At 44.1% G+C, this 24,205-nt stretch overlaps 1 protein-coding gene across 1 annotated transcript; it reads right to left on the bottom strand.

Annotated features, from left to right (window-relative positions):
• Nucleotides 1-9,158: 9,158 nt before the first annotated feature.
• On the bottom strand, nt 9,159-9,917 carry LOC136466261 (uncharacterized). Its single transcript, XM_066464664.1, has one exon. The coding sequence runs from the start codon at nt 9,915-9,917 to the stop codon at nt 9,159-9,161; it is 759 nt and encodes a 252-aa protein (XP_066320761.1).
• Nucleotides 9,918-24,205: the final 14,288 nt, after the last annotated feature.

Raw genomic sequence — 24,205 nt, forward strand, 5'->3', positions numbered from 1 at the left:
CTCGTGTCTTCTTCTCTGCAGTAATCATCTTTTCTATTGTGCGTCTGAATTCTTCATTGTTTCTCGGGTTTTCTTTGCAGAAGTCCTGAAATTGCCACCTAGCCATGATTCCTTGAGAGAAAGCTTTGATTACTTCTCGTTTGGTGATGTCATGTACTTGAGCACGTAGTTCGCCAAATCATTGATAGTAATTTCTAAGACTTTCGTCTCCTTTCTGCTTGAGTCCTTTTAATTCTGCGTGGGTGATGGGGTGCGTAATGATACCCGTGAAATTTTCACAGAAAACTCTTTGCAAGTCCTCCCAATTTTTGATTGACCCTGGATTTAATTTGTCAAACCATTAGAGGGGCATGGTTTCTAGGGCCATGGGAAAGAACAAGGTCTTGATATCATCGTCTCCTCCGGCTAGTTCAATCGACTGCGAGTAAATCCTGAGCCACTGCCTTGGTTCGGTCTTGCCATCATATTTAGAGTGGTCGGCCAGCTTGAACTTGTGAGGTAGTCGTATTGAAGCAAGTCTGTTTGCAAAACAGGGGAATCTATCGTGCGTTCCGGCTTCTGTGTATTCTAATTCAGCACCTCCTTCTAGCCAACTATTGTCTTGGTGAGAGTAGTTATGTTGGGCTATTTGAATAGGTACTTTGCTTCTGATCTTTCTTGGTTGTTTGACTTGGTAGTCTTGACTATGGCCCCTTCTACTTTCTCTGTTGTGACTTCCACTTGGTCCGAGTCTCTTGAAAGCGGACTTCCTTTGATTTTGATCTTCCTGCCCATGAGATGTTGACCTGGCAGGTAGTCTTGAGCAGGTCCTTCCGTCGTGTGTCCTTAGGGCTGTTGATCAGAGAAGGTCCCAGAGCTGTTCCTGTCTTTCACTAGGATGTGAGGTGGCTCCGAGTTCTTCTATTGCTTCTCGGATCCTATTGTAGGGTGTATTCACCGTGCGTCTTTCTTTGACTTCTTGCTCTAATTTTCTTCTATTGTACTCGGCCAGATCTGATTCATATCTGATCCAAGCTTCCTTGCGCTGTCTAGCACGGCGTTGGCGTCCTTGTTTTAATTTGTTTCTTCTTTCTCTGGCTTGCTTCTGATTCTCGGTCTCACCATCGTGCCCCTGGATAAAGGGTGATATGTTGGACTCAGATTCATCCGATGACCTAATGTCGGGTGCTTCTTGAGGGGCCAATGGTGATCGAGGACGTCGAACCTTGAATACTTCTTGTGCGTGAATTGTTCTATTTTTGGCGTCGGTTTCCACACTATCGTAGTCGTTGATAACTTTAGTAGAGGATTCAAGGTCGCAGATCGAGTCTCCTTCTTGGTAGGGTAGAATTACTGTTGTCGTCGTGCCGACTAGTCGGGTACCGCTATCCTCATGAACAGAACCTGGCCAGTGGATGATGCAGTCTTGAGATGTTATAGTTAGTACGAGACCTTCCTGAGCTCCTTTTAGTGGCATTCTAAGCACCGGATCAAGAGATCCTTCGGCCCGTGCCTGATAAGATTTTGCCATGTTATGGAGTCCGAACAGAAAAGGACCCGACTTCTTGAAAGGATTATGAGTGTACTCCGAGTTGTATTCTTGATAGGCCGAAGCCACGTTCTAGAACCCTGTCGGAAAAGAACTTGGTTTCTCGAAAGAACTCGGGTAAGACTCCATCTCGGATGCGGAGCCTGAGTTTGAGTTGGATGCGCAAAGCCACAAAATCTGAGTTGTATCGGACATCACGAGTTGCGCGAATCTTTTGGCGAGTTGATCTGCCGTAGTCGCCGAAATAGAAAGATCTTCATGGTGATCCAAATCTTCGAGGAGATGGCTTCGGAGCTTGCCATCGTCGCCTACCTCGTAGATCCATGAACCGAAGATGAAGGTTGATCCCGTTGAGAAGATCATGTTGTCGAGGTCCATCAAGTTCTCGGATGCAAATTCGCTGAAAGCCCCTACCTGGCGCGCCAGCTGTCGATGTTTCACCACCGATAGCCTGCCACGGGGGTACCTGGGGCAGTTTGTTCGGGCTTCAGCGTATGCAAAACTCGACGGTAAACGCAAGAGACAGTCGATTTATCCTGGTTCGGGCCCTCGATCGTGATCGAGTAATAGCCCTACGTCCAGTCGGCGTTAGCCTTTGCGTTGGATTGATTGTAAAATGTTGTCTCTAACTCTCTTCTCCTAGAACTCCGCCCTCCTTTATATAGTCAGGAGACCAGAGTCCTAGTCGGTTTACAATGTAGAGTCCTAGTAGGATTATAGGATAGTATTACTACTAGGATTACATGGGAGGAATCCTAATCAAACTAGATCTCCTCTCTTCCTTGCGGTGTATCCCGTGGGTCCCGCATCGACAAGGGTGTTACATATCGTGCCACACTACAACTCAAGATATGGACTTGTGTTTCTGGACACTATAGATGTTACTCCCTCCGTTCTAAATTATAAGTCGCTTTTACTTTTTTTGGTACATTCATTTTGCTATGCATCTAAATATAACAATGTTTAGATGCATAGCAAAATGGATGTACCAAAAAGTCAAAACGATTTATAATTTAGAATGGAGGGAGTAGTTGTTTTGGGGCACACGAGATGGATTATAATTGCCAAGCAGATGCTGTGAGTTCGTCGTTTATTCTTGTAGCATGGTCCTATTTGGAAACTGGATCAGGTATAACTAAAATTTAGTTAGACTAAAGTTTAGTTAGATGGTGTTTGGATACCAACTAAACTCTATGTGAGTCATGTTTTAATAAATAGATACTACCCTTTCCTTACTCAGGGGAAAAGGAGAGAGGGGTAGGTGGGAGGGCATTTTGAGTATTTTCATGCTTTATGCCAACTTTTAGTCTGACTAATTGGAGATGGACTAAAGTTTAGTCCATCTGTTTGGATGGACTAGGTCTAAAGTTTAAGTGACTAGCGATTAGTCTATTGTACCAAACATGCCCTATGTGCCAACCCCCCCTCCCCCGGTTGTTTTTATTGCAACGTCCTTTCATTCAAGAGTAAAGACTTCTTAGTTTTCTTAGGCCCATTTGGACACCATGAACTAAACTTTAGTTGCCTAAAATTTTGATAAGGATCAACTTGCATAAGGGCATGTGGTGGTGGGTTGGATAAAACTAGAATCACTCAGAGATCACTCAACAAGATCAACTAACACCGAAGATGCATACTCAATTCAAATAACATATCATTGTCTACTCCCCTTCAAATGATACGTAACATTGATTATTTATACTAGGAACATCCCTCCTAGCTAACCATAAGTAAAAGCAGGTGGAAGATCATATTGTGGAGAAATTAAAGAGTCCTCAATTTCTCCCACAACCACGAAACAACCTGAGCAACTTCCACTGACATAGCCATAAGTCCATAACTACTAGCTCAGAAGTCCAAATGATGCACCGTTTATTACGTTGGAAACTAGACTCATACACCTTTTCAATGAAATAGTATAAATATGATTGATAAAACCATAAATATTAATATCAGCTAGGCACGAATTATTGCACTAGTTCTGTACGTTGTACAAACTTGGGTAACATGGCAACGAAATTACAGATAGTATCAGTTTTAGGAGCACATGCTTTACCTTCCCATGGCCTTATCAACTCTAGTCCTAAGTATCCAAACATGTGAACTAAATTTTAATTTTCAACCCAACTAGCAATTATAGTTCATTAATTGGCAAATGTGGACTAACATAGACTAAAAAGCGCGTAACGTATGAGTCTCTGTCCATAAAAGCTACTTGCTTTTAATCCATGGATTCAAGCAGCACTGGACTAAAACTTTACTCACATAAACTTTAGTTCTACTAAGTGATCCTATATATAACCTAAATCCTGCGTACTTCATTAATCTGAATAAATGCACCATCTTTTCTTAGTAAATTGCAGTAAATTGAGGACGAACAAATTAGACAAAACATTCGTTCCATGTCCATGCTTAGCTTAATTATGACTTATGAGCGCAACCCGGCCGTATGATTTGTATTTATTTCCCAACTGTTGATCGAGTCACTACTAGTAGCTACAACATTAAACAATCCTTCAAATTAAATGGGCTACAGTAGCGGTATTAAACTGATGATCCTGCTGTGGCCCAACCCAACAGCGGAATGAATTACATTTGTGTTGGCTCCATCAGCTTTATGGATATATGTACCCTGGGCGGCCCCAGATAACAGTACTAGGGTAGTTATCAGTCAGTCCATTCACTGCCGGAATCCTTAAATTTGCCGAACGTTTTTATGTTTGTCGAGTGTATTTTTTCGGGCACTCGGCAAATAAGTTCTTTGTCGAGTGCTGCGCTAAAAATACTCGGCAAAAAAAACCACTCGGCAAAGAGGAGGTTTGCCGAGTGTCAAAAAAAAAACGCCCGGCAAAGAGGGGGTTTGCCGAGTGTTTTCTTTTTTGCACTCGACAAAGAAGTAAAATCTTTTTTCTAGGAAAGAAATAGAAGAAAAAAATGAAAAAAAAAACTTTACCGAGTGCCCAGATTTAGGACACTCGGCAAAGAAGTAAAAATCTTTTTTCTTGGAAAGAAGGAGAAGAAAAAAAATAATAAAAAAACATTGCTGAGTGTCCAGATCTAGGACACTCGGCAAACAAGTAAAATCTTTTTTCTGGGAAAGAAGAAAAAGAAAAAAAAGAAAAAAAACTTTGCCGAGTGCCTGGACACTCTGCAAAGAAGTAAAATATTTTTTCCCGCCGCACCGCCCTGCCTCCCTCCTCCTTTCCCTCACCTCCGTCCACCACAGCTCCCTCCTCCTTCCCCTTTCCCGCACCCGCCCCGCCCCGCAAGCTCCTCCCCCACCGAGCTGCCTCCCGCCGCCACCACTCCCGAGCTCGTCCTACTCCCTCCTCCCCCAAGCTCCTCCCCCATCGATGGCCGCGTCGCTCCTCCCTCGAGCTGCTTCACGGGCGGAGGTGATCCCCCGGCGGCCAGAGCACCCTTCTCCCCGACGTGCTCCATCGGTGCTCACTCCTCCCCCGAGCTGCTCCAACGGCGGCCGACGCGCCCTCCTCCCCTGAGCTGCTCCACCAGCGGCGGCGCAACCCTGGCGGCCAGCGCGCCCTCCTCCCCCATCTCCTTCTCCGATGACCGTGGTGGTCGGATCCGCGACCGTGGTGGCCGAATCTGCCGCTGGTGGGCGGATCCACGACCGTGGTGGCTGGATCCGCGCCCATGGTGGCCGGATTTGCCGTTGGTGTCCGAATCCGCGCCCATGGTGGCCGGATTCACCGGTGGTGGGGCCTGAGTGGAGCAGGCGGGCTCGACGGTCCCTCTCCATCTCTGCTCTCCATGCGGGCGGCGGCCTCGATGGCGGCGGCGGATCCAGCGGGCGCCCCTCCCCTCCCCTTTCTTCTTCCCCGGCGGCTTTGGTGGTGGTGGTGGTGGCCGGCGACGGTGGTGGTGGTGGTGGTGGCGGCGGCGGCGTGGTGGTGCTGCCGGTGACTTGTTTTTTTTTTATTTTTTTCTGAAAAATGTTTGCCGAGTGTTTTTTTTGGACTCAGTATAGTCCTTGCCGAGTGCCCGACGATTGACACTCAGCAAAACAGTATTTGCCGATAAACGGTTTGCCGAGTGTCGTTTGCCGAGTGTAACATTCGGCAAACGGTTTGCCGAGTGTTTTTGCGGCTTGGCACTCGGCAAAGCTCCTGTATCGGGTAGTGATTGGTAGCAAGATTATCCTGCGTTTGCTGCATTTAGAGCATCTCGAAGAGACATTCTAAATTTCATGTTACATATCTTCATTTAGCTATCCACTTTGTAAAAATCCTTTCTCCATAATCCAGCACATTCCAACAGACTGGCCATATCTCCAAGAAAAAAGAATGGAGTTTGGGGCAACGCAAACATGGCACTCACAGTCAGCCTCACATACACTAAGATAGCAAGGCACGTTGGCTAGCCAAATTTAGCTACCGAGGCTCACAGGATAGCATGTCAAATGGGATAGCAATTGTGTTGGCTAGTCTATTAGAGGCCATTTTTCTAGAGCTTTAGCTAAAAATAACATTTGCATGTTAGATACAAATTTTGTAGGAGTTGCTCTGTTGCTTGTCGTCGAGGGCCGACGAGCATGCATGTATGCACCCTAAAAAAAAGGACCACTACCGATACTGTATCAAATGCAGGTTTGATCGAACAATCGAAAATTACTCCCTCGTTCTTCTGTTAGGCGCGTAGGAGTTTTTTTTTTTCTAGAACATGCGCTGCACGTATTTTATTAAGAAGAAGTTTTCGAGTACAAACACCGGCATGTCATGGCGAGGTGCTAGGCGCCAACACACAATGACACAAACACAACGCTGCGTGTAGGAGTTTAATCTAGCTATATTTGTCAAACCTGCATTTGTTTGGTCGTTGTGCATGCTCCATTTGTGGTGGTGTAGCAGGCTCATCACCTCAAGAGCTATGCATGAACTTGCTTGTTGATTGGCCGTGGCTAGGCTAATAACCACCAAAAAATCATGCATGGGTCTTGTACAAGTAATGATCTACCTAGGTACTGATGGCGGAACGCCCTATATTGAAGCATAAATGAAAAAATTGATACGCCTTGTTACTATATGGATCCATGCATGCAAGTGTCTTGGACGACTCTTAGTATTCGTTTTTCTACCCTTCACGCCATATAAACTAAATCGGGCCGAACAGAGTAGATAGATAGATAGATATATTAGTAGTGTTTAATTCGAGGATAGATCATCAGTTGGTCGAAAACATGGATTTGTGAGAGTACTGCACTACAAGCAGTACACAATGTGTGTTAATGTGAAATTAATTTGTCTAGAGATATAGTGTGTGACATCACTCAACATGTGGCCCGTCGACGTGATTGCCTTATTATTACGTACGACGTTTAATTTTGGATCGGAGCAAGAACCCACGTGATCGCGTAATGAAGCATTATAATTATTGCGCCACTACATGCACGTAGTAGTACTCTCCTCGGTTGACAGAAATCAGTAGGAGTAGGACAACCATGCAGTTCGTCCCTTCCTTTGGCACTACCACAGAGCCCTCGCTCGACGATAGACGATCCGGTCCATCTCCATGCATGTCCTTTTTGTCCTCAGTGCAATTAGCGGTAGGGCACACACACATTTGCATGCATCTTAATAAAAACACTAGATGCGAAGTATCCAATGGACACTAAGATTCATCGAGCAGCATCAATGCTTTGCTATACTGCACGTACTTAGTCATAAATACAGATGACAGAAGAATTTAAAGATTGGTCCTCTAGATGTTTATTGGTATAATGTGTGTAGTATATTACCTCTATATCTAAAAAAGGGATGTAATTTTAGATTTGGTCTAAGTTAGAATGTTTATATTTAGTTCAGTTTAATTATAAAAAATAGTTTCAACTAACATTTATGATAATATTCCATGAATTATACTTATTATTGGTATCATGAATATTAGCAATTTTTTATAAACTTGTCAAACTCAAATCATTCGACTAAAACAGAGATATAATTATATATATATTTTTTGGACAAAGGGGTACTAATTAATTTAAACAACAAACTTAATAAATTAAACCAAGGCAACCTATCAGATCGGTCTAATCATTAATTTCTGCAAGACGCGTACTGAAGAGTGGACCTAATAAAACCACAGTACGGATTTATAGTTAATTAATTATTAAGTGCCCTGTAACTTCAGGAGGTAGAAGAAGCACTGAAGCAGCACATAGCTGCGAGCCTGGTGACCTCGCGCGCGACTCTGCCCTTTTTTACTTGAGAAAATTTGCTCATTGCCATCAAAATCTATAATTCTTTCCTTATTGCCATAAAAAATAACAGCTTTTCTTATCTGCCATCAATTTATGTTCTTTGTTTCCTTAACTGCCATTACTGTGAACAAGAGCTCCATTATGTTAGTAATCTGTTAGACTGGATGGGGAAGACAGTTTTACCCCTCCAAAAAAATTTGTCCAAGAATTTCTCGCATGCCATTGATGTCCAGAACCATATACCATATATCAGATAAAATGATAGAAACATAGATATGACAGCAACATAAATGTTATAGGAACATGTCAGACAACATTAAAGCAACATATTTTGAACACAGTCAACATGACATTAGGCATACACTATATTAGATGTTCATTGGTTCACCAAGCAAAGTAGCGGTTCATTGGTTCACATACCAAGCAAAAGAGCAAGTTCAACCAGCCATCATTGTCCATATAATCGCAACTAGGCTCATTCTCGCTAAGCAAAATAAGCAGCCATAAGTTTGCATAGCAAGCAAAATAAGGCAGCTGCACTACTTAACATCACAAGCCACATAGATGATATGCATGAACTACAAATTAAGATCTGGAAGTTTCCTCTTGCTTCTAGTGTGTGCAGCAGGGCTTTGGTTTAGAGGAGTCTGCTTCTAGTCGTCATAGCTGGATTATCTGGTGGCACTGGAACCATCTTTTTCTTCTTCTTCTTCACATGTGCATTGGCCTTTCTTTTATCCTTTTTCTGTTCTGTAGACGTGGATGTGGAAGGTGGTGGTATTGTTTCACCTAAAGACATGACAGGGTAATCAATGGCAAGCGGATCATGTTGATTTGAGCCACTTCCAGACCTACATGTGAGAGAGTTTTACAATTTCAAAGGATAATATTGAGAATGTTGTGACCAGAACATTAACTTTATAATTTGAGCGTATAATATTGAGAATACTATAATCAAGAACATGAGTTTTGCAATTTCAGCATACCTGAGAGAGTTTCCAGAACCTAAGGTAATTGAAGCACCTTGGTTGTAACACAAAAAAGATACATTTTTAAGAAAAACAAATAAGAATATAATATATGATGAGATCTGTAAAAATGTACAGAGAAGGTCTGCATCTAAGCATATGTAAGAAAAATGCAAACTAGTTATGCATGTAAGCATATGTTGCTGAATTTCATTTGTACAAGGTAGAGTGTCAATTCTGTACAGAGGCATACCTAGAAGGAAATTGCATTGTTGTAGGTCCTCCTTGAACTAGGACAATACTACTCTCACATGATGGTTCAACTGTCTTCTTCCTCCTCTTTGGTTCCCTCTGCATTTCATGAATCACATCCAATATTAAAAGGCGGCAATATGAAATTAATAACAAGTGGCAAAAAAAATAAAGATGAGCAATGACAGCATGCTTACTTCTCAGCTAGCATGGTTGTTATATCATCAGGGTCACCATACTTGCAGTTATACCAGCGGTGGCCATATCCCTTGCAAATGGGGCACTGATGTGACCCTTTCTGCTTTGTCATGCTGCTACCACCCTCAGTACATCGTTTCTTTCTCTGTTTCTGCCTTCTACCAGCCGTAGGTTTTAGAAGCGGTGGCTCCATGAAGAAACCATGGTTAGATTTCGGCCACTGAGACTTGTCAGGCATGGCAGGTATAAGGGACTCATATGCTGCTCTAAATTTCTCAACAGAATAATACATGTCAACATGTTTCTCCAATTGATCTGGAAGAGATGTGATGAATGCAATAGCGTGTTTACAAGGAATCCCCAAAACTTCCCATTTCCTACATGTACAGGTTCTTGCTTCTAGATTGACAACACATTTGAAGCCACTGCCACCCTTCACAGATACCTCTGCTACGGTATCCCCACATCTCTGTACATCCATATCCAAGTTCCTGCTTTGCTCCTTCAACATCTTGAAGATGTGTGGTAGAATGATCCCTTGAATCTTTCTTGAGATTGTTCTCCTAACATCCCACTTATCCATAACAAGTTGCCTGATCTTGTCCATAAGGTCATCCAAATTCAGACCTTTGTACTTCTTGATCCAATTGTTGAAGCACTCTGCTAAATTGTTGGTCACATAGTCGACTTTGTAATGTGTCCAGAACTGACTTCTTGTCCATATCTTAGTATGCCATTGCCTTATATAAGCCATTGCTTCTGGTTTAGCATCTTCCATTTCTTTTCAATGCTTCTCAAAAAAAGTAGGGGCTCCATGAATATGCTGCGTGCCAAAGATGGTCCTCAAATATCTTCCCGTTGTACCTTTTCTTGAAGTTTGACACCAAATGCAACATGCACTCTCTATGTTCTGCATTTGGGAACACTTCCTTCACTCCTGCCATCACTCCTTGACTAGCATCTGTATAGATAGCTAAGCCTGCAGGAGCTCCAATGGCATCTCTAAGCCTTTGCATAAACCAAATCCAATTTTCATTTGTTTCTAAGTCTATCACTCCAATAGCAACTAGATACATCCAATTGTGCCCGTCAACAGCTATTGCACATGCTAGCTACCCCCTAAACTTTCCTGTCAAAACGGTGCTATCTATGGCCAAGTATGGTCTGCATCCTTTTAGAAAACCATCTATGCATGGTTTCATAGTAAAGAACCTATTAAATCTGATTTGATCAGCAATTTTGTGGTGATCTATGACTACAAAGCTTCCAGGGCTGCACCTTTCAACCTCTGCCTTAAACCTATATAGGTTATCAAAGCTACTGTCCCAACTACCAAATAGCTGTTTATCAGCTAGCTTCGTACCATCATACACTCTTTGGTAAGGTACATCTACCTTGTGCTTATCCTTTATCCACCTCACCAATTCTTTAGCTCCCACGCTTGCATCTTCTGCGATCCAATCCTTGACTTATTCACACACCCAGAATTTGGTTGCATTTGTCACTACCTTACTCCTTGCACTATGACAGGTATGTTTATGTGGGTTCCTATTCACCTGCATATACATTTCAACAAATTGAACAAATATTTTTAGGGGGCAGCTAAATACAGCACTCTTCCTTGAACTTGCAAAATAGAGCACACAATAAAAAGAATCCAATTGGACAAACGTTACCTTTAATGTAATGTTGTCCTTCATTGTACGAGCATGTAATCTCCATCTACATCCTTCATCTTTCTTTCTTGAACAATATACCCTCACTCTCCCTGGGTCACTCTTTTCGATGTTAAACTCAAATTCATGTTTAATAGCCTGCTGAGAAAGTGCTAACCTAAACTCACGCATGTTGGGATATATGTTGCCTACACACATTGGAGGATTGTTTTTTGTCATAAGCTAAAACTGGTGTAGGTGGCAGAGGATCTTTCCCAACTAGACCATCCCCTTCCTCATACTCTTCATCAGACTCAGAGTCACTACTCTCAATATGATCATTAGCAGGCTCATTTGTGCTAGGTTTACCATGGATCTGGTATTCAGCTTCATCATCAATACCCACATGTTCATTATGTGGCTTAGGATTTGCAAGAATACCATCATGAACAAGAATATCATCATCAGCAGGGTCATTTGTGCTAGGTTGGCTTGAAGGCATAGTGGACTGGCTTGCTTGAGGTATAACTAGACAAGCCACAGATGGAGTACTTGGGATATCAAGGACCTCTGAATTTTCAGAAGTATAAGGCTCAGGGATAGGCACAACATCTTCGGGTTCAGTGTATGTAATGGTCATGCGAACTACCTTTCTATGAACATGTTTGTTGAACATTGCAAGAAGTTCTTGATCTGTTGTGACTTGAGGGAAGATCTTTTGGAGTTCATCATAGTAAAAAATAGATACTACTTCATTATAGCCATGTGGATATGCATCGACAATTTCTTCAACAAGATCCATAAAATTGCATCCATCAACATCAACAACCTTGGAGATATGAAAGCATGCAAACTCATTCCTACGCTTTTTAGGATTCCTAGAAAGTCTGATTTTCAGCAGGTAGCTGGACTCAGGGTCCATCCTGCGAATCAATATGCTATCAAAACTATGCACACCCATCAAAGTCTACTCATTCATGCTCCTAATCTTCTAATCGACAAGAGATAAGAAGAGAAAAGGAAGAGCAAAAGCAATTACCCTGAATGAATGCAGGATGTGTCGGGGCTATGTACCGGCGTTGCCATGCCTCCTCAGACCATGTGCACTGAGGAGGGGCGGTCGATTGGGCTAGAGGAGAGGCGTCTCGGCGTCGGTCGACGTCCGACTGGCGACGGGTGGTAGCTTCCCGGTGGGTCGACGTCCGATTGGTGGCGTCTGTTCGGTGGTGGGTCGGTGGCGGCGGCGGCGACGCTGCCCGATCCTGCGGGAAGCGCCGGTGGCAGCGCCTGGCCCCGTGAGTGGCGACGGCGCCCGGCCGCACGGGCGCGTGGAGCTCCGGCGCGGGGCGTGGAGCTCAGGCACGGGATCACCGGCTGCGCACGGGTCGGGTGCGAGCTAGGGTTCCTCGGGATTTTTTTCGTGTGTGAGCACTGGATTGAGCCGAATCGTTTTGGTTGGGAAGGGATCGGCCACCGCTTTCATCTGGGATGGGTAGGGGCAAAAGCGTACACCGCTGTCAAGTGAACACGGAGACCATGGCCACGCCGTCTGCTTAGTGGCACTTATGGAAACAAACTATGTAAACAGATGGCAGTTAAGGAAACAAACCTCGTATACGTAACTGTAATGGCAGTTGAGGAAACAAAAAACACAAATTGATGGTAGATAAGGAAAGCTATTATTTTTTATGGCAATGAGGAAAGCAGTATAGAATTTGATGGCAATGAACAAATTTTCTCTTTTTACTTCTTATATATAGGATGCATCTATGGAGTGATTTACATACATCTTTGTACTAACTGTGCAGTAAATGTGTGCGGCCACAAGTTGGATTGCAATAATGTAGGGTGTCTGAGTGTTCATATAAAATTCTTCTGACCCCTAGGGCGCCGCTAAGTGCAGCTCTAACAATTGGCTTTTAAGTTAATCATTTTTCTCATATTTTAATAGAAGAGAGAGAAAAGCTAGCTCTTGATCCAGAGCTAAGCTCTTTCACACATTTTAAAGTTGTGTGAGGGTGTCATGTGGGGCTATCCATGTTAAAAGCTAGTATGTGCTAAAAGTTAGCACTATTGGGGAAATTGGCCTAGAGCTAGTAACTAGCTCTAACCATTGCGGGTGCCCCAAAACGTGTTGTATTAAACATTTTTTCCTACTTTAATATATATAAAGACGTATAAACACTTTGTGTGATCGAGAAAAAATACTGTACCATGTAGCTTTAGCTATTACATACAGTAGGTTAGCCCAGACCCCAAGATCAGATATGAACTCTAGATTAATAAAGGAAAAGGTGTCCTACAATATCCCACATAAAATAGGACACGCTGATGAGCCGCAAAAGGAAATTGAAATTCTGTCGGAACAATGTTTTTCAACCAGAAAGGTGTCATACAATATCTCGTTCGGCTTACCCCATATTCGGCTTGATTGGCTTCTTTTTTCAGTCGGAACAGTGTTTTTCTCTCATAATAATTCAGCCGAAATAGTGTTTTTCAGCCAGTTTCAGCCAAAATTCTACCAGCCGAACGGACCCGGTGGCCACATGCATGCATATACGCACATACATACACGTACATTTAGGTTAGGAAATCATCAATTTAATCGGGGCCAGAGACAAGAGTTGTAAAGTTGATGACATATATATCCATCCATGTACAGTATTAGTGTATAGTAGTAAAAGTTAATTAGAGGCTTTGTCCTTATAATTGACCACAGTGTCTGTCAGTGACTCAGCGACGGTGTCGTCCTTGCTTGATGCATGCGTGGATCACCGACGACTATGTCGTACATGCTGCATGCTCACGTACGCTTGCATGCATGCATGCGGCGACGTTAATTCGACTGTTCGTACATTATACTCCATAGTACTACGCGGCATATACAGATGCGACGCTCATACGTACCGGCGGATCATCCACCCACCCATCGTCCTCTCCCATCAGTAAATACGTACGTAGATCATATCATAGATCGATTCGACGCAGCCGCAGGACCATCCCGCGGGCCGGTCTCTCGCTCGCTCGCTAGGCCCATTCATTCCCTACGACAACATCGACGTATGCATGTCGTTAACCGTCCAGCATCGTTTGCTGTTTCAAAATGCATGCATGGCATAGCTACCTCTTCTATCTAGACTCTCAGCAAGTCTGAACACGTCCGTCCTCCGTGAAACCTGCATCGATATATATATACACACGATACGAACGACCATGCATATCACAGTACGATATATATATACCGAAAACAGTAGAATTGCCGAGTATCTGAGGGTTTGCCGAGTGCATTTCAACGAACACTTGGCAAACATCCTATTTACCTAGTGTTTTTAATTAAACACTCGGCAAATATATAGTACTCGGCAAAATCCAACTTTGCCAAGTGTCTAATAAAAAACACTAGACAAACTACAACGAAACACTCGACAAACACAGACACTTGGCAAAGTAGAGGCATGTGCGCTGGGCGTGCGGCGGCCGTTGGGTGCGCCGTCCTGCCGTTATAACTTTACCAAGTGTCCATTAGAGACACTCGGCAAAGACAGGGTTTGCCGAGTGTTTTTTATTGACACTCGGCAAACTGATATTTTTACCGAGTGTTTTTATTTGACACTCGGCAAAATAATATTTTTGTTGAGTGTTTTTTATTGGTACTCGGTAAAATAATAATTTTTTTTCTCTTCTGTCCTCCAAACTTTTTCTACTCTCCACATACAACATGTGGTACTACATGTTAAAATTTGGCATATTTCTCGATCTGTTTGCTATATTTAATTAATTAATTGCATTTAGAGAATTTTTTTGTTTAAGTCAAATTTGAACCGCAAGTGATTCAAATAATGAAATAAATTGAGTCGAGAAATCATATTCATGTTATTGAGTCCATTTTGGGGCCTTACTCGGGAAATGAAAAGAATTTTCGAACATTTTGTTCAGGAAACACGACCACGAACGTGTGGCCGAATGATTTTTAAATTCTAAAAAAAGCAAATCAAGTCTGAAAATCACGAGATTTGTCAAAATTTCATGATATCATACGTGGAGACTGTGAAAAAAAATTGAGAAGGTTTCGCACAATTTGTCACGTACGACCTTTATAAACCGAAACATCTCCGAAGAAGAATCATAGCGTTGAGAAGGATCCAGTAAGATTTGGAGTCAAAGTGACAGTCGAATTGGGGTTTGACTTCAAAAGTTTTTGTATAGGCAATAGACAACATAGATTGGTTCACGTCAAATTTTGGTAATTTTTCGTATCCTTTTGATAATTTTAATTTATTAACCGTAATTATAGAATTTTAATTGATATAAATTGAATTTGAGCTATAACTGCATGAAATAATGGATTAATATTCGTAGAAAAATCAAATATGCATTGTTGAGTGAATTTGACAAGGTATTTTTAAATTACATCGTAACAAATTTAGTAGAACACGCTATGAAGATGAAGGACGGAGGAGCATCAAATATAAACTTTTTTGCTGAGTGTTTTATACCCGACACTCGGCGAAAAGAATAGTTGCCGAGTGTCATATAGGGGACACTCGGCAAATTCGTCGACCCGGCCCTACTACACAGTATCGAGCCGTAATGAAAATAAAAAAACAATGCCGAGTGTCCCAGATCTTGGCACTTGGCATACTCCTTCATATGCCCCTAGCGGCCCGCACCCCCGGCCCTCACCCTTGCGCACACAACACGCCGCACCGCACCGCACGCTACACCGACGCCTCCCCCCCCCCCACCGCGCCCCGCCACCGCACCGCACCGCACCGCACGCCGTCACCCCCGCCCCACCATGCCCCGCCGCGCTCGACCCTTCACACACACGCCGCGCCGCACGCCGCCACCCCCAGCTGCCTCCCCGCCCCACTGCGCCCCGCCACCGACGCGACATCGCTGCCCCGCCCCTGGCGCGCCCCGCCCCTGGTGCGTCCCGCCGCCGGCGCGGCCCGCCCCCGGCCTCCGGCTCCCCGCAGTATCCCTCTGCCCCGGTAAGTTCATTCAATTACAGTACCTATCATTCTTTTTTTTGTGCTGTTTACAGTACCAATTTAGGTCATAGTCAACATCTTGCGATCTAAATATTTAGTGTCATAGAGCATTAAGGAAACAAATTTAGTAGTCTTCCAACAATAAAGCAGTAGCTTTCAGAGGGTCCGCTAGAGAAATTACAGTACCATTAGTTAAACCTAAGCAAACTTGTAATGTCTGGTGAATGAAACGAATTATTAGTGGAGCCATGGAAAGTGAATAGAACAAAAGTTGGCACACAGGCAATCATGACATATATTGAAATGAAAGCCTTATTGAGCGCCGATTTGACATCCATGGACTGATAGGGACGACTTCTTTAGTAGCTCACAGGCGAAACCCTTGTTGGAAAACGGTGTCATTAGCTGCAACTGCAAACAATGAGCAGTGCAAAAGCTATTAGTACCAGGTGATTTGTAGTTTAAAACAAAACACCGCACAAAGCTACCAGCTACACAAGCTATTAGTACAGTACATAAGAAAATGACGAGGGTGGAAGACAATAGAACATATTTAACTCCTAGTTAGAATTACTAAGACAATTATAAGAGTGTAACTTAAGTAAACTGATACATTTTGATAGAATGAAATGTCCTGGCTACATGAACAGTACCACTAGGGACCAACGCCTGCTGCGAGGCTTCATAGTTTATGGCAAACATGAAATAAGTAAATTAATCCATTTTCACTGAATAAAATCTCAAGGCAAGTTTGAAATAAGTAAATTAATCCGTTTTTGAGAGAATGAAATCTCATGGCAACATGACCGGTGCCTGCCGGGAGGCTTACTGTCTAGCCACTTCTTCCAGCTAGAATTACTAAGACAAATAGAGGATTGTATGATACATATAAGTCCACTAATGATCATGGCATACGTTGTAGCTGGAACAGATAGTGCACATGCAAATGTTAGCAATCTAAACATGCACTGACTATATACGTGTCTCAACTTGTAGGTTTTTGCCGCCGCTCCCTGCCCCGTCCTGTCGCCTGGTTCCACCTTGCCCTCTTGCCACCCCACAACTTCGAGTTGCCGTGTTTTTGCAAGGTATAAGATGTGCATGTGGTTGTCGGCCATCGTGCTGTTTGTTTGGTGTGGATGTGGTTGTCGGCCATCGTGTCATTTTATTTTTGCAGTTTTTGGAAGCCTCCCCGTGCAGGGGAGGTGCTGCCGAAATTTAGATTTGACACTACTACGTTCCTTTTATTGCAGGAGAGGCTATTGCAACATCCTCAACTCGTCACTTTGCAGGACAACAAGGTGAGGCACAAAAGACCCTTCTTTCCATATCATGTTCGTATATCACGTAACCTAGCTAGGCGTCTCCCATTCAAAAGAGATACGGTTGGAAATATGCAGATCTTTGCATATCTATAACCGTATCTATTTCAAATTGTCCATATTTTTTGGACAGCCCGAGGATATGTAGATGCGGTTAGTTTCCATGCTCTACTCCGATCCGTGATAGAGTTTCGGCAGCATCTCCCTATTGTTCTCCGGATACACAATCTCCCTTCCAGGACGTGTATTTGGAGAACAGCGGGGAGGTGCTGTCGAAATTCTGTCTCGGATAGGAGTAGAGCATGGAAACTAACTCCATCTATACATCCTCGGGTGGGATTAGGACCTATCTTCACCTATTAGATAGTATAGGAACGTGTAGATGCAACATAATTTTTTATATTACTCGCTGATATGCTAGAGGATGGATGACCGTGAGTGGATGTACACGGGCCGCTTTAGTCAAAGTTCGTGGACCGAAGAATGGATTGACAAGACCGATGCTTTCTTGGAACGGGCATTTACAAGGGTTAAAGGAGCTAGTGTCACTTGGTGTCCCTGCAGCAAATGTGCTAATACGCGTCGGCAAACTAAGTTGGTCATGGGTAAACATCTTTGTAAGAATGGATTTATGGCAGACTATACCAGGTGGATCTACCATGGTGAAGCCGATCGTGGGAGAGACGAGGTTGTGAGACAACGCATCAAGGAATATGATGGGGATGCCGGGGTAGGAGACATGTTAAATGACTATCATGAAGCACACTTCAATGAAGGACGTAGGGAGGAGGAGCCAGAGGCTACCGTAAAGGCGTATTACAACATGTTGTATGCGGCACAACAACCCCTTCATGGGTATTCTAAGGTTTCTCAACTGGATGCCATTGCACTCCTAATGGCCGTGAAGTCCCAGTTTAGCTTGAGTCGAGACACCTTCGATGTTATGCTCACAGTTGTTGGCAGCCTGCTCCCGGATGGTCACATCTTGCCAAAGAGCATGTATGAGGCACAGAAACTCCGTCATGCACTTAAGATGCCATACGAGCAGATACAAGCTTGTTCGAAGGGGTGCATCTTATTTAGGAAAGAGTATGCGGAAGAAAAGTACTATGTGAAGTGCGAATCGTCTAGGTTCCTGGAGGTAGACTCTGGTGATGGTTAGAAGAGGCAGCTCGCAATCCCCATGAAGATCCTATGGTACCTTCCTTTCATACCGAGGATCCAATGGCTTTACATGACTGAGGAATCCACGAAACAGATGACATGGCACAAAAATAGATGTCAATACAATCCTAAGATGGTACACCCATCCGATGGTGAAGCCAGGACAAGGTTTGATGAGATTCATCATGAGAAAGCTCTAGAGGCTCGTAATGTACGTGTTGCGCCAGCAACAGATGGGTTCAATCCTTATGGAATGGTGGCTGCATCGTACACCTGTTGGCCCATGTTTGTTATCCCCCTCAATCTCCCCCCTAGCGCCCTCTTTCAACGACAGAACATATTATTGTCGTTTATAATTCCATAACACCCGGGGAATAATATGAGTGTGTACATGGAGCCTCTGATTGATGATTTGGTCCATGCTTGGGAGGAAGGGGTATGGACATACGATCGAGCTACAAAGACAAACTTCAAGATGCATGTTTGGTACTAGTACTCCCTGCATGACTTGATGGCATATGGGATTTTCTGCTGCTGGTGTGTTCACGGGAGGTTCCCATGCCCGGTATGCAAGGCTTCTCTGATGTTCATTTGGTTGACGAAGGGTGGCAAGTATTCTTCGTTCGACAAACATCGACAATTCCTCCCTCCTGACCATCCATTCAGACTAGACATCAAGAACTTTTACGAAAGATGTCGTAGTTCAAGACCCTGCACCGTAGATGATGACAGGAGCCGCGGTTCATGCTCAGTTAGACGCTCTCGAGGTTAATAAACAAGAAGGTGGTTTTGTGGGATATGGCGAGTAACATGCCTGAACTCAGAAGTCATGCTTGTGGAACCTCCCCTATTTTGATGATCTTCTTCTTCCACATAACATTGATGTAATGCACATTGAAAAGAATATCGCCGAGGCAATTTTTGGTACAATCATCGACATTCCTGATAAGACAAAAGATAATGTTAAGGCTAGAGTGGATCAAACGAGGTTATGCGACAGACCAAAGCTGAACATGGCGCCTCCCAGAGCCAGCAAGTCATGGAGAAAGCCTAAGGCCGATTTTGTCCTGATGAGGGCCCAAAGGAGGGAGGTACTAGAATGGTTCCAAACGTTAATGTTCCCTAATGGGTATGCAACAAATCTAAAGAGGGGAGTGAACTTAGCTACTATGCGAATCAACGGGCTCAAGAGTCATGATCACCACATATGGCTTGAGCGCCTACTTCCGGTGATGGTTCGAGGCTATGTCCATGAGCATGTCTGGCAGGTGCTAGCGGAGTTGAGCAATTTCTTCCACCAGCTATGTGCCAAGGAGTTATCTCGTACCGTGGTTGCAGAAATGGAAAGAATGGCGCCTATGTTGCTCTATAAGTTGGAGAAGATTTTTCCACCTGGCTTCTTCAATTTGATGCAGCATATGATTCCGCACCTCCTGTATGAAGCATGAATGGGGGGGCCTATGTAGGGCCATTGGTGCTATTCAATTGAGAGATGTCAAAACGTTCTTCGAACTAAATGTAAAAATAAATGCAAAATTGAAGCATCTATTGCAGAGGCATACATTCTGGAGGAGGTGTCAAACTTCACAATAAAATACTATACTGACAACCTTCCTCGCGTGCATAATCCACCCCCTCGTTACAATGCCGATGAAGATGAATCGAGCCTTAGCATTTTCCAAGGACAACTCGGAAGTGCAAGTGGTGCGACCCACAAGACCTTGAAACACGAAGAGTGGCGCACTATCGTGTTGTATGTGTTGACCAACCTATCCAAAGTGGAGCCGTACATGCTATAAGTTCTCAACAAACTTGTTCTCAAGTAGTCACTATTCTATGTCCAACTCCCATGTTTCTCATTGGTACAGGGAATTTCATCGTCAATTATGGCGTGAGTCAAGGGAACCTACCCCGTAGGAAGCTAAGACCCTTCTCAAAGAGGGTGTGGGAAATGGAATGCCCGATTTCATTTCTTGGTTCAAACAGAAGGTACAGTCCAATTTAGCTCGTACTTAGTTTGACATTACAAGTTGCTCATACATACGAATAATATAACGAACCACCCTGCTTGAACTTGTAGGGCCAAACTGATGCGTCTATGAGTGTTGAGTTGAGACAGGTTGCCGATGGTTATGCCTATAGGGTTAAGTCATTTACCGGTTATGACGTGAATGACTATCGCTTTCACACAACAAGCCACGAGCAGAGTCGGCCCAATCAAAGAACCACAAATACCAGAGTTTTTATGCTAGGCTTTGATGGGGTCGAGTACTATGGAAGAATTGAAGAAATATACGAACTCATGTTTCATGGTTGCAAACCTCTTAATCCAGTCATATTCAAATACCATTGGTTTGATCCATCAGTAGTGAGACGGACCCCTAATCTTGGGCTAGTCGAAATTTGACAATCATCCGTCTTACCAGGAGATGATGTCTATATTGTGGCTCAACAGGCCACGCAAGTTTATTATCTCTCAAACCTGTGCCAAACCGACGACCGTCTTAATGGTTGGGATGTTGTGTATAAGGTATCGCCACATGATAAACTACCTATACCAAACAATGAAGATTACAACATAGACCCCAACACATATGATGGAGAGTTCTTCCAAGAAGATGGGCTCAAAGGGAGTTTTAAGATAGACTTAACCGAAGCGATCGGAATGGAAGTAGACAATGAAAGGGTTGCGGACGAGGATGCTGGAGAGGAGGTTTAGAATGTGAAGGACTTAGAATTACTTCAGTGATTACATCTAGGCAATGACAGTGATGACGACATTCCCGATCATGATGATTATATCGACACGCGTGATAGTGATGATGAGACTTATGATCTAGCTAATCCCGATCATGATGATTATTTCTAATACATGTATGAGCCGTACTAATTTATTTATTATTTGTCATATCTTTCTAAGTATGTTTTGTTTATCTATGCTGATTGGTTTACTCTTTAATTGCAGGTGATTGAACAATGGTGGGCGGTATGAGGAAGATCGCGGCGCTTTATGGAAAGATTAGAGCTTTAGGGTCAGCTTCAGGGAGGGGTCGAGGCAAGGGTGGAGGGAAGGGTAAAGGGAAGGGTAAAGGGGCGAGGCCCCCATCGCCTGTAGCTCCCTCGTCGTCGTCTGAGGAGGTACCTTCCGCCCACACCGCTGGTGACGAGGAGGTACCTTCCGTGCATGCCTCTGGTGATGAGGAGGAGGTATAGGAGGAGCAGGAGCAGGTGGAGGAGGCAGTGGGTTCCCAGGTCTGGTTGCGAGGTCCCTTGACCCTCCCGAGGCGACCGATACCTCTTGAGAGGCGCTCGATGATTCGACCCTCTGGTAAAAAGTAAGTGACTTTAGATGTTCTTAATAATTTTTCATTTGATATGTTGAAAATTACAATGGAAACTAATAATTTATCTTAACCACTTGGGCAGGACTTGGATTAAGGTCAGTGGGGGTGATCACAATCGCAAGGTCAACGGCATCCTTGGCCTTTTATGCAGGCTACACTTCCTTGGCTTAGTGCAATTCCACGAAGAGCTACAGCTGGCCTACATGTGGGACCACTACGTCACCGCCCTCGACGCCACTGATCGTGACAGCAGGGTATTCCCCAACAAGGCGGAGCGGGTGAAGGGCGAGTTGTGGGTAAGTATTCCTCGCACTACATTGCTCTATACATCACATTCACTGGACATTCTTGAAGTAATGATTGTATACATCGCGTCTATATGTAGGACTTCTACAAATGCCAGGAGGGGTACAAGGCCAAGGCGGCCTCCATCTCTAAAGATGCCGCCAAGAAGCTCGTGAAGGACATGCAGGCGCGCGTCCAGGCTATCATCGACTACTATGCTCAACACAGAGGGATGAAGGTTAAAAAAGAAGAGGCAAGAACAATGAACCTGACCCAGGAACAATTCTTGCAGGTAAAGAACATTAATACTTACTTTTTATTAGATTAATTATGCTTAATTTCATTTTTTTCATGTCATACACTTGATCACGTAGGTGCCTCCGTACTGGTGCGCCCAGCATGCCCAGTGCTGGGAATACATGGTGGACAAGTGGTTGGAGTCGGGTGGGTGGAGACGCACACCATTTGCCGGGATCGGCGTTTGCTGATGCCACGTGCATCACACCATCAAGGCAGCCTGAGCCTCGACAAATACAGGGAAAAATGGGTACGCAAATTCATTTCTTTATTCTAACACTCAATTCTGCATAATTTCTAATCATTTTGCATTTTTGCCGCAGTCGTCGTCACATGATGGCTAGCCTTGCTCCCAGTTCAAGGCATGGGTTCTATCCAAAAAGGGCAAGGTGACGGCAAACATCGACTTCAACCCGGAGGATCCGCCCGAGGCGTACAGCGATCCCAGCATCCACAGCCACATCAGTGAGTACACAACGATGACAAGGCAGGTTCATGGGCCACAGTTTGATCCGAGCACCCAGGATCTTGATGGAGAAATCGTGATGAGGGTGGGAGGAGGCAAGAAGCATGGCCAGTACTGGATTGACGACAGTACAATCGACACGGCCTCTACTCCTACTCTCTCCCAGATCTGAGCAAGGAGCACGAGCTCGAGCCCAGCGATACGCCCACGGCCAACCGCTACATAGTTCCAGATGGAGGCTCTCTAGGTTATTTTTGTTTTATTCATCGTTCGTTGATTGTTACGTACTTTATCTTTGCATTGTAACATTGGGATTAAATGTTATAGGCCCGGGTGGAAGCAGAAACAAAGCAACGGGAGGAGATGGAGGTGAGGATGGCGGAGATGATTCAGTAGGTGGCGGCCGAGTGGCGGAACATGGAGGAAGTACAACGGCGGACGATGCAGAGGATAGAGGAAAAAAATTGGTTGAGCATGGAATAAATATTCTAATACATGCAGAATTTTGCATCGAGTATGGGTCAAGCTTTGCCACCACCACCGGTGCTATTCCCTCCACCTCAGCCACCCACAACTACTCCTGTGAGTCACTTGACACCTTATACTGCTGATTGAATACTTTGACTTAGAGAACTTTAGATGTTAGCCTCAAGACCCGGACTTAGAGAATTAGGGTGCTGCATGCTTACTCATCATCACACAAAAGCATGATCCAAATGGAATGCATGCTAGCTTTGCTAGAAGCTGGACCAGCTAGCTAGCTATGCTGATATAGCTCATGAGTCATGATGTAAGAGTCAATGCTAGCTTTTGTGGGTAGAGAGTGTACATACTACTGGCCTAGTTAACAAACAAAAAAAATACTCTAGTAATTTAGTACCTGGATCTGGATAGCATGATGGTGAGAGGAGAAAGTGTTGGGTGGATAGCTGGTTGGGATCTACTGACCATCTTCAGACAAAGCAGCTAAAGCAGTAGCAGCAGATGGTGGCAGCAGGAAACACGCTGCAAGTGCCTCGTGCCTCAGCGCTACCGTCATGTTGACCTTGGCCATCTCCACCAGATCTCCCAGCTGGTATGCAGTGCTGCTATCGCTGCTCCTGCTGCTGCTGCCGTTCCTTGGGATCACCATTGCTGTGAAGATTGTCAGGCACAGGAACAGCAGGAACCCTATCAAATGCCTGCCAGCAGAATAGATCGATGTCAGGTAAATATATACCTGCAGTGTTGTGGATGGAGAAGATGCCGAGGATGGTCTCCTTCATCGGCATTGTTGTAGTAGTCATGCCTGCAGCACAAATTATTTAAGAGAAAATTTTAGCCAAAAACTAGCAACTCATGCTTGACATTAATTTCAGTAAGGGAGAAGCATTTTGCTTTCCTCCAAGTATGGCTCCCTGAATTAGAATATGCTTATCAGTAAACAAATCTGTACTGGGAAAAGGTAAAGTGGTTTGATTACATAGCATTCAGTCTGAGCTAGGTGGTTCAAAGAGTTCTAGGAATTTACACTAG

This window comes from Miscanthus floridulus, chromosome 7 (assembly GCF_019320115.1).
Source record: "Miscanthus floridulus cultivar M001 chromosome 7, ASM1932011v1, whole genome shotgun sequence".
NCBI lineage: Eukaryota > Viridiplantae > Streptophyta > Magnoliopsida > Poales > Poaceae > Miscanthus > Miscanthus floridulus.

What these genes read in the sequence shown, in the direction of transcription:
- LOC136466261 (XM_066464664.1), bottom strand. Translation starts at nt 9,917, where the DNA reads ATGGCTTATATAAGGCAATGGCATACTAAGATATGGACAAGAAGTCAG.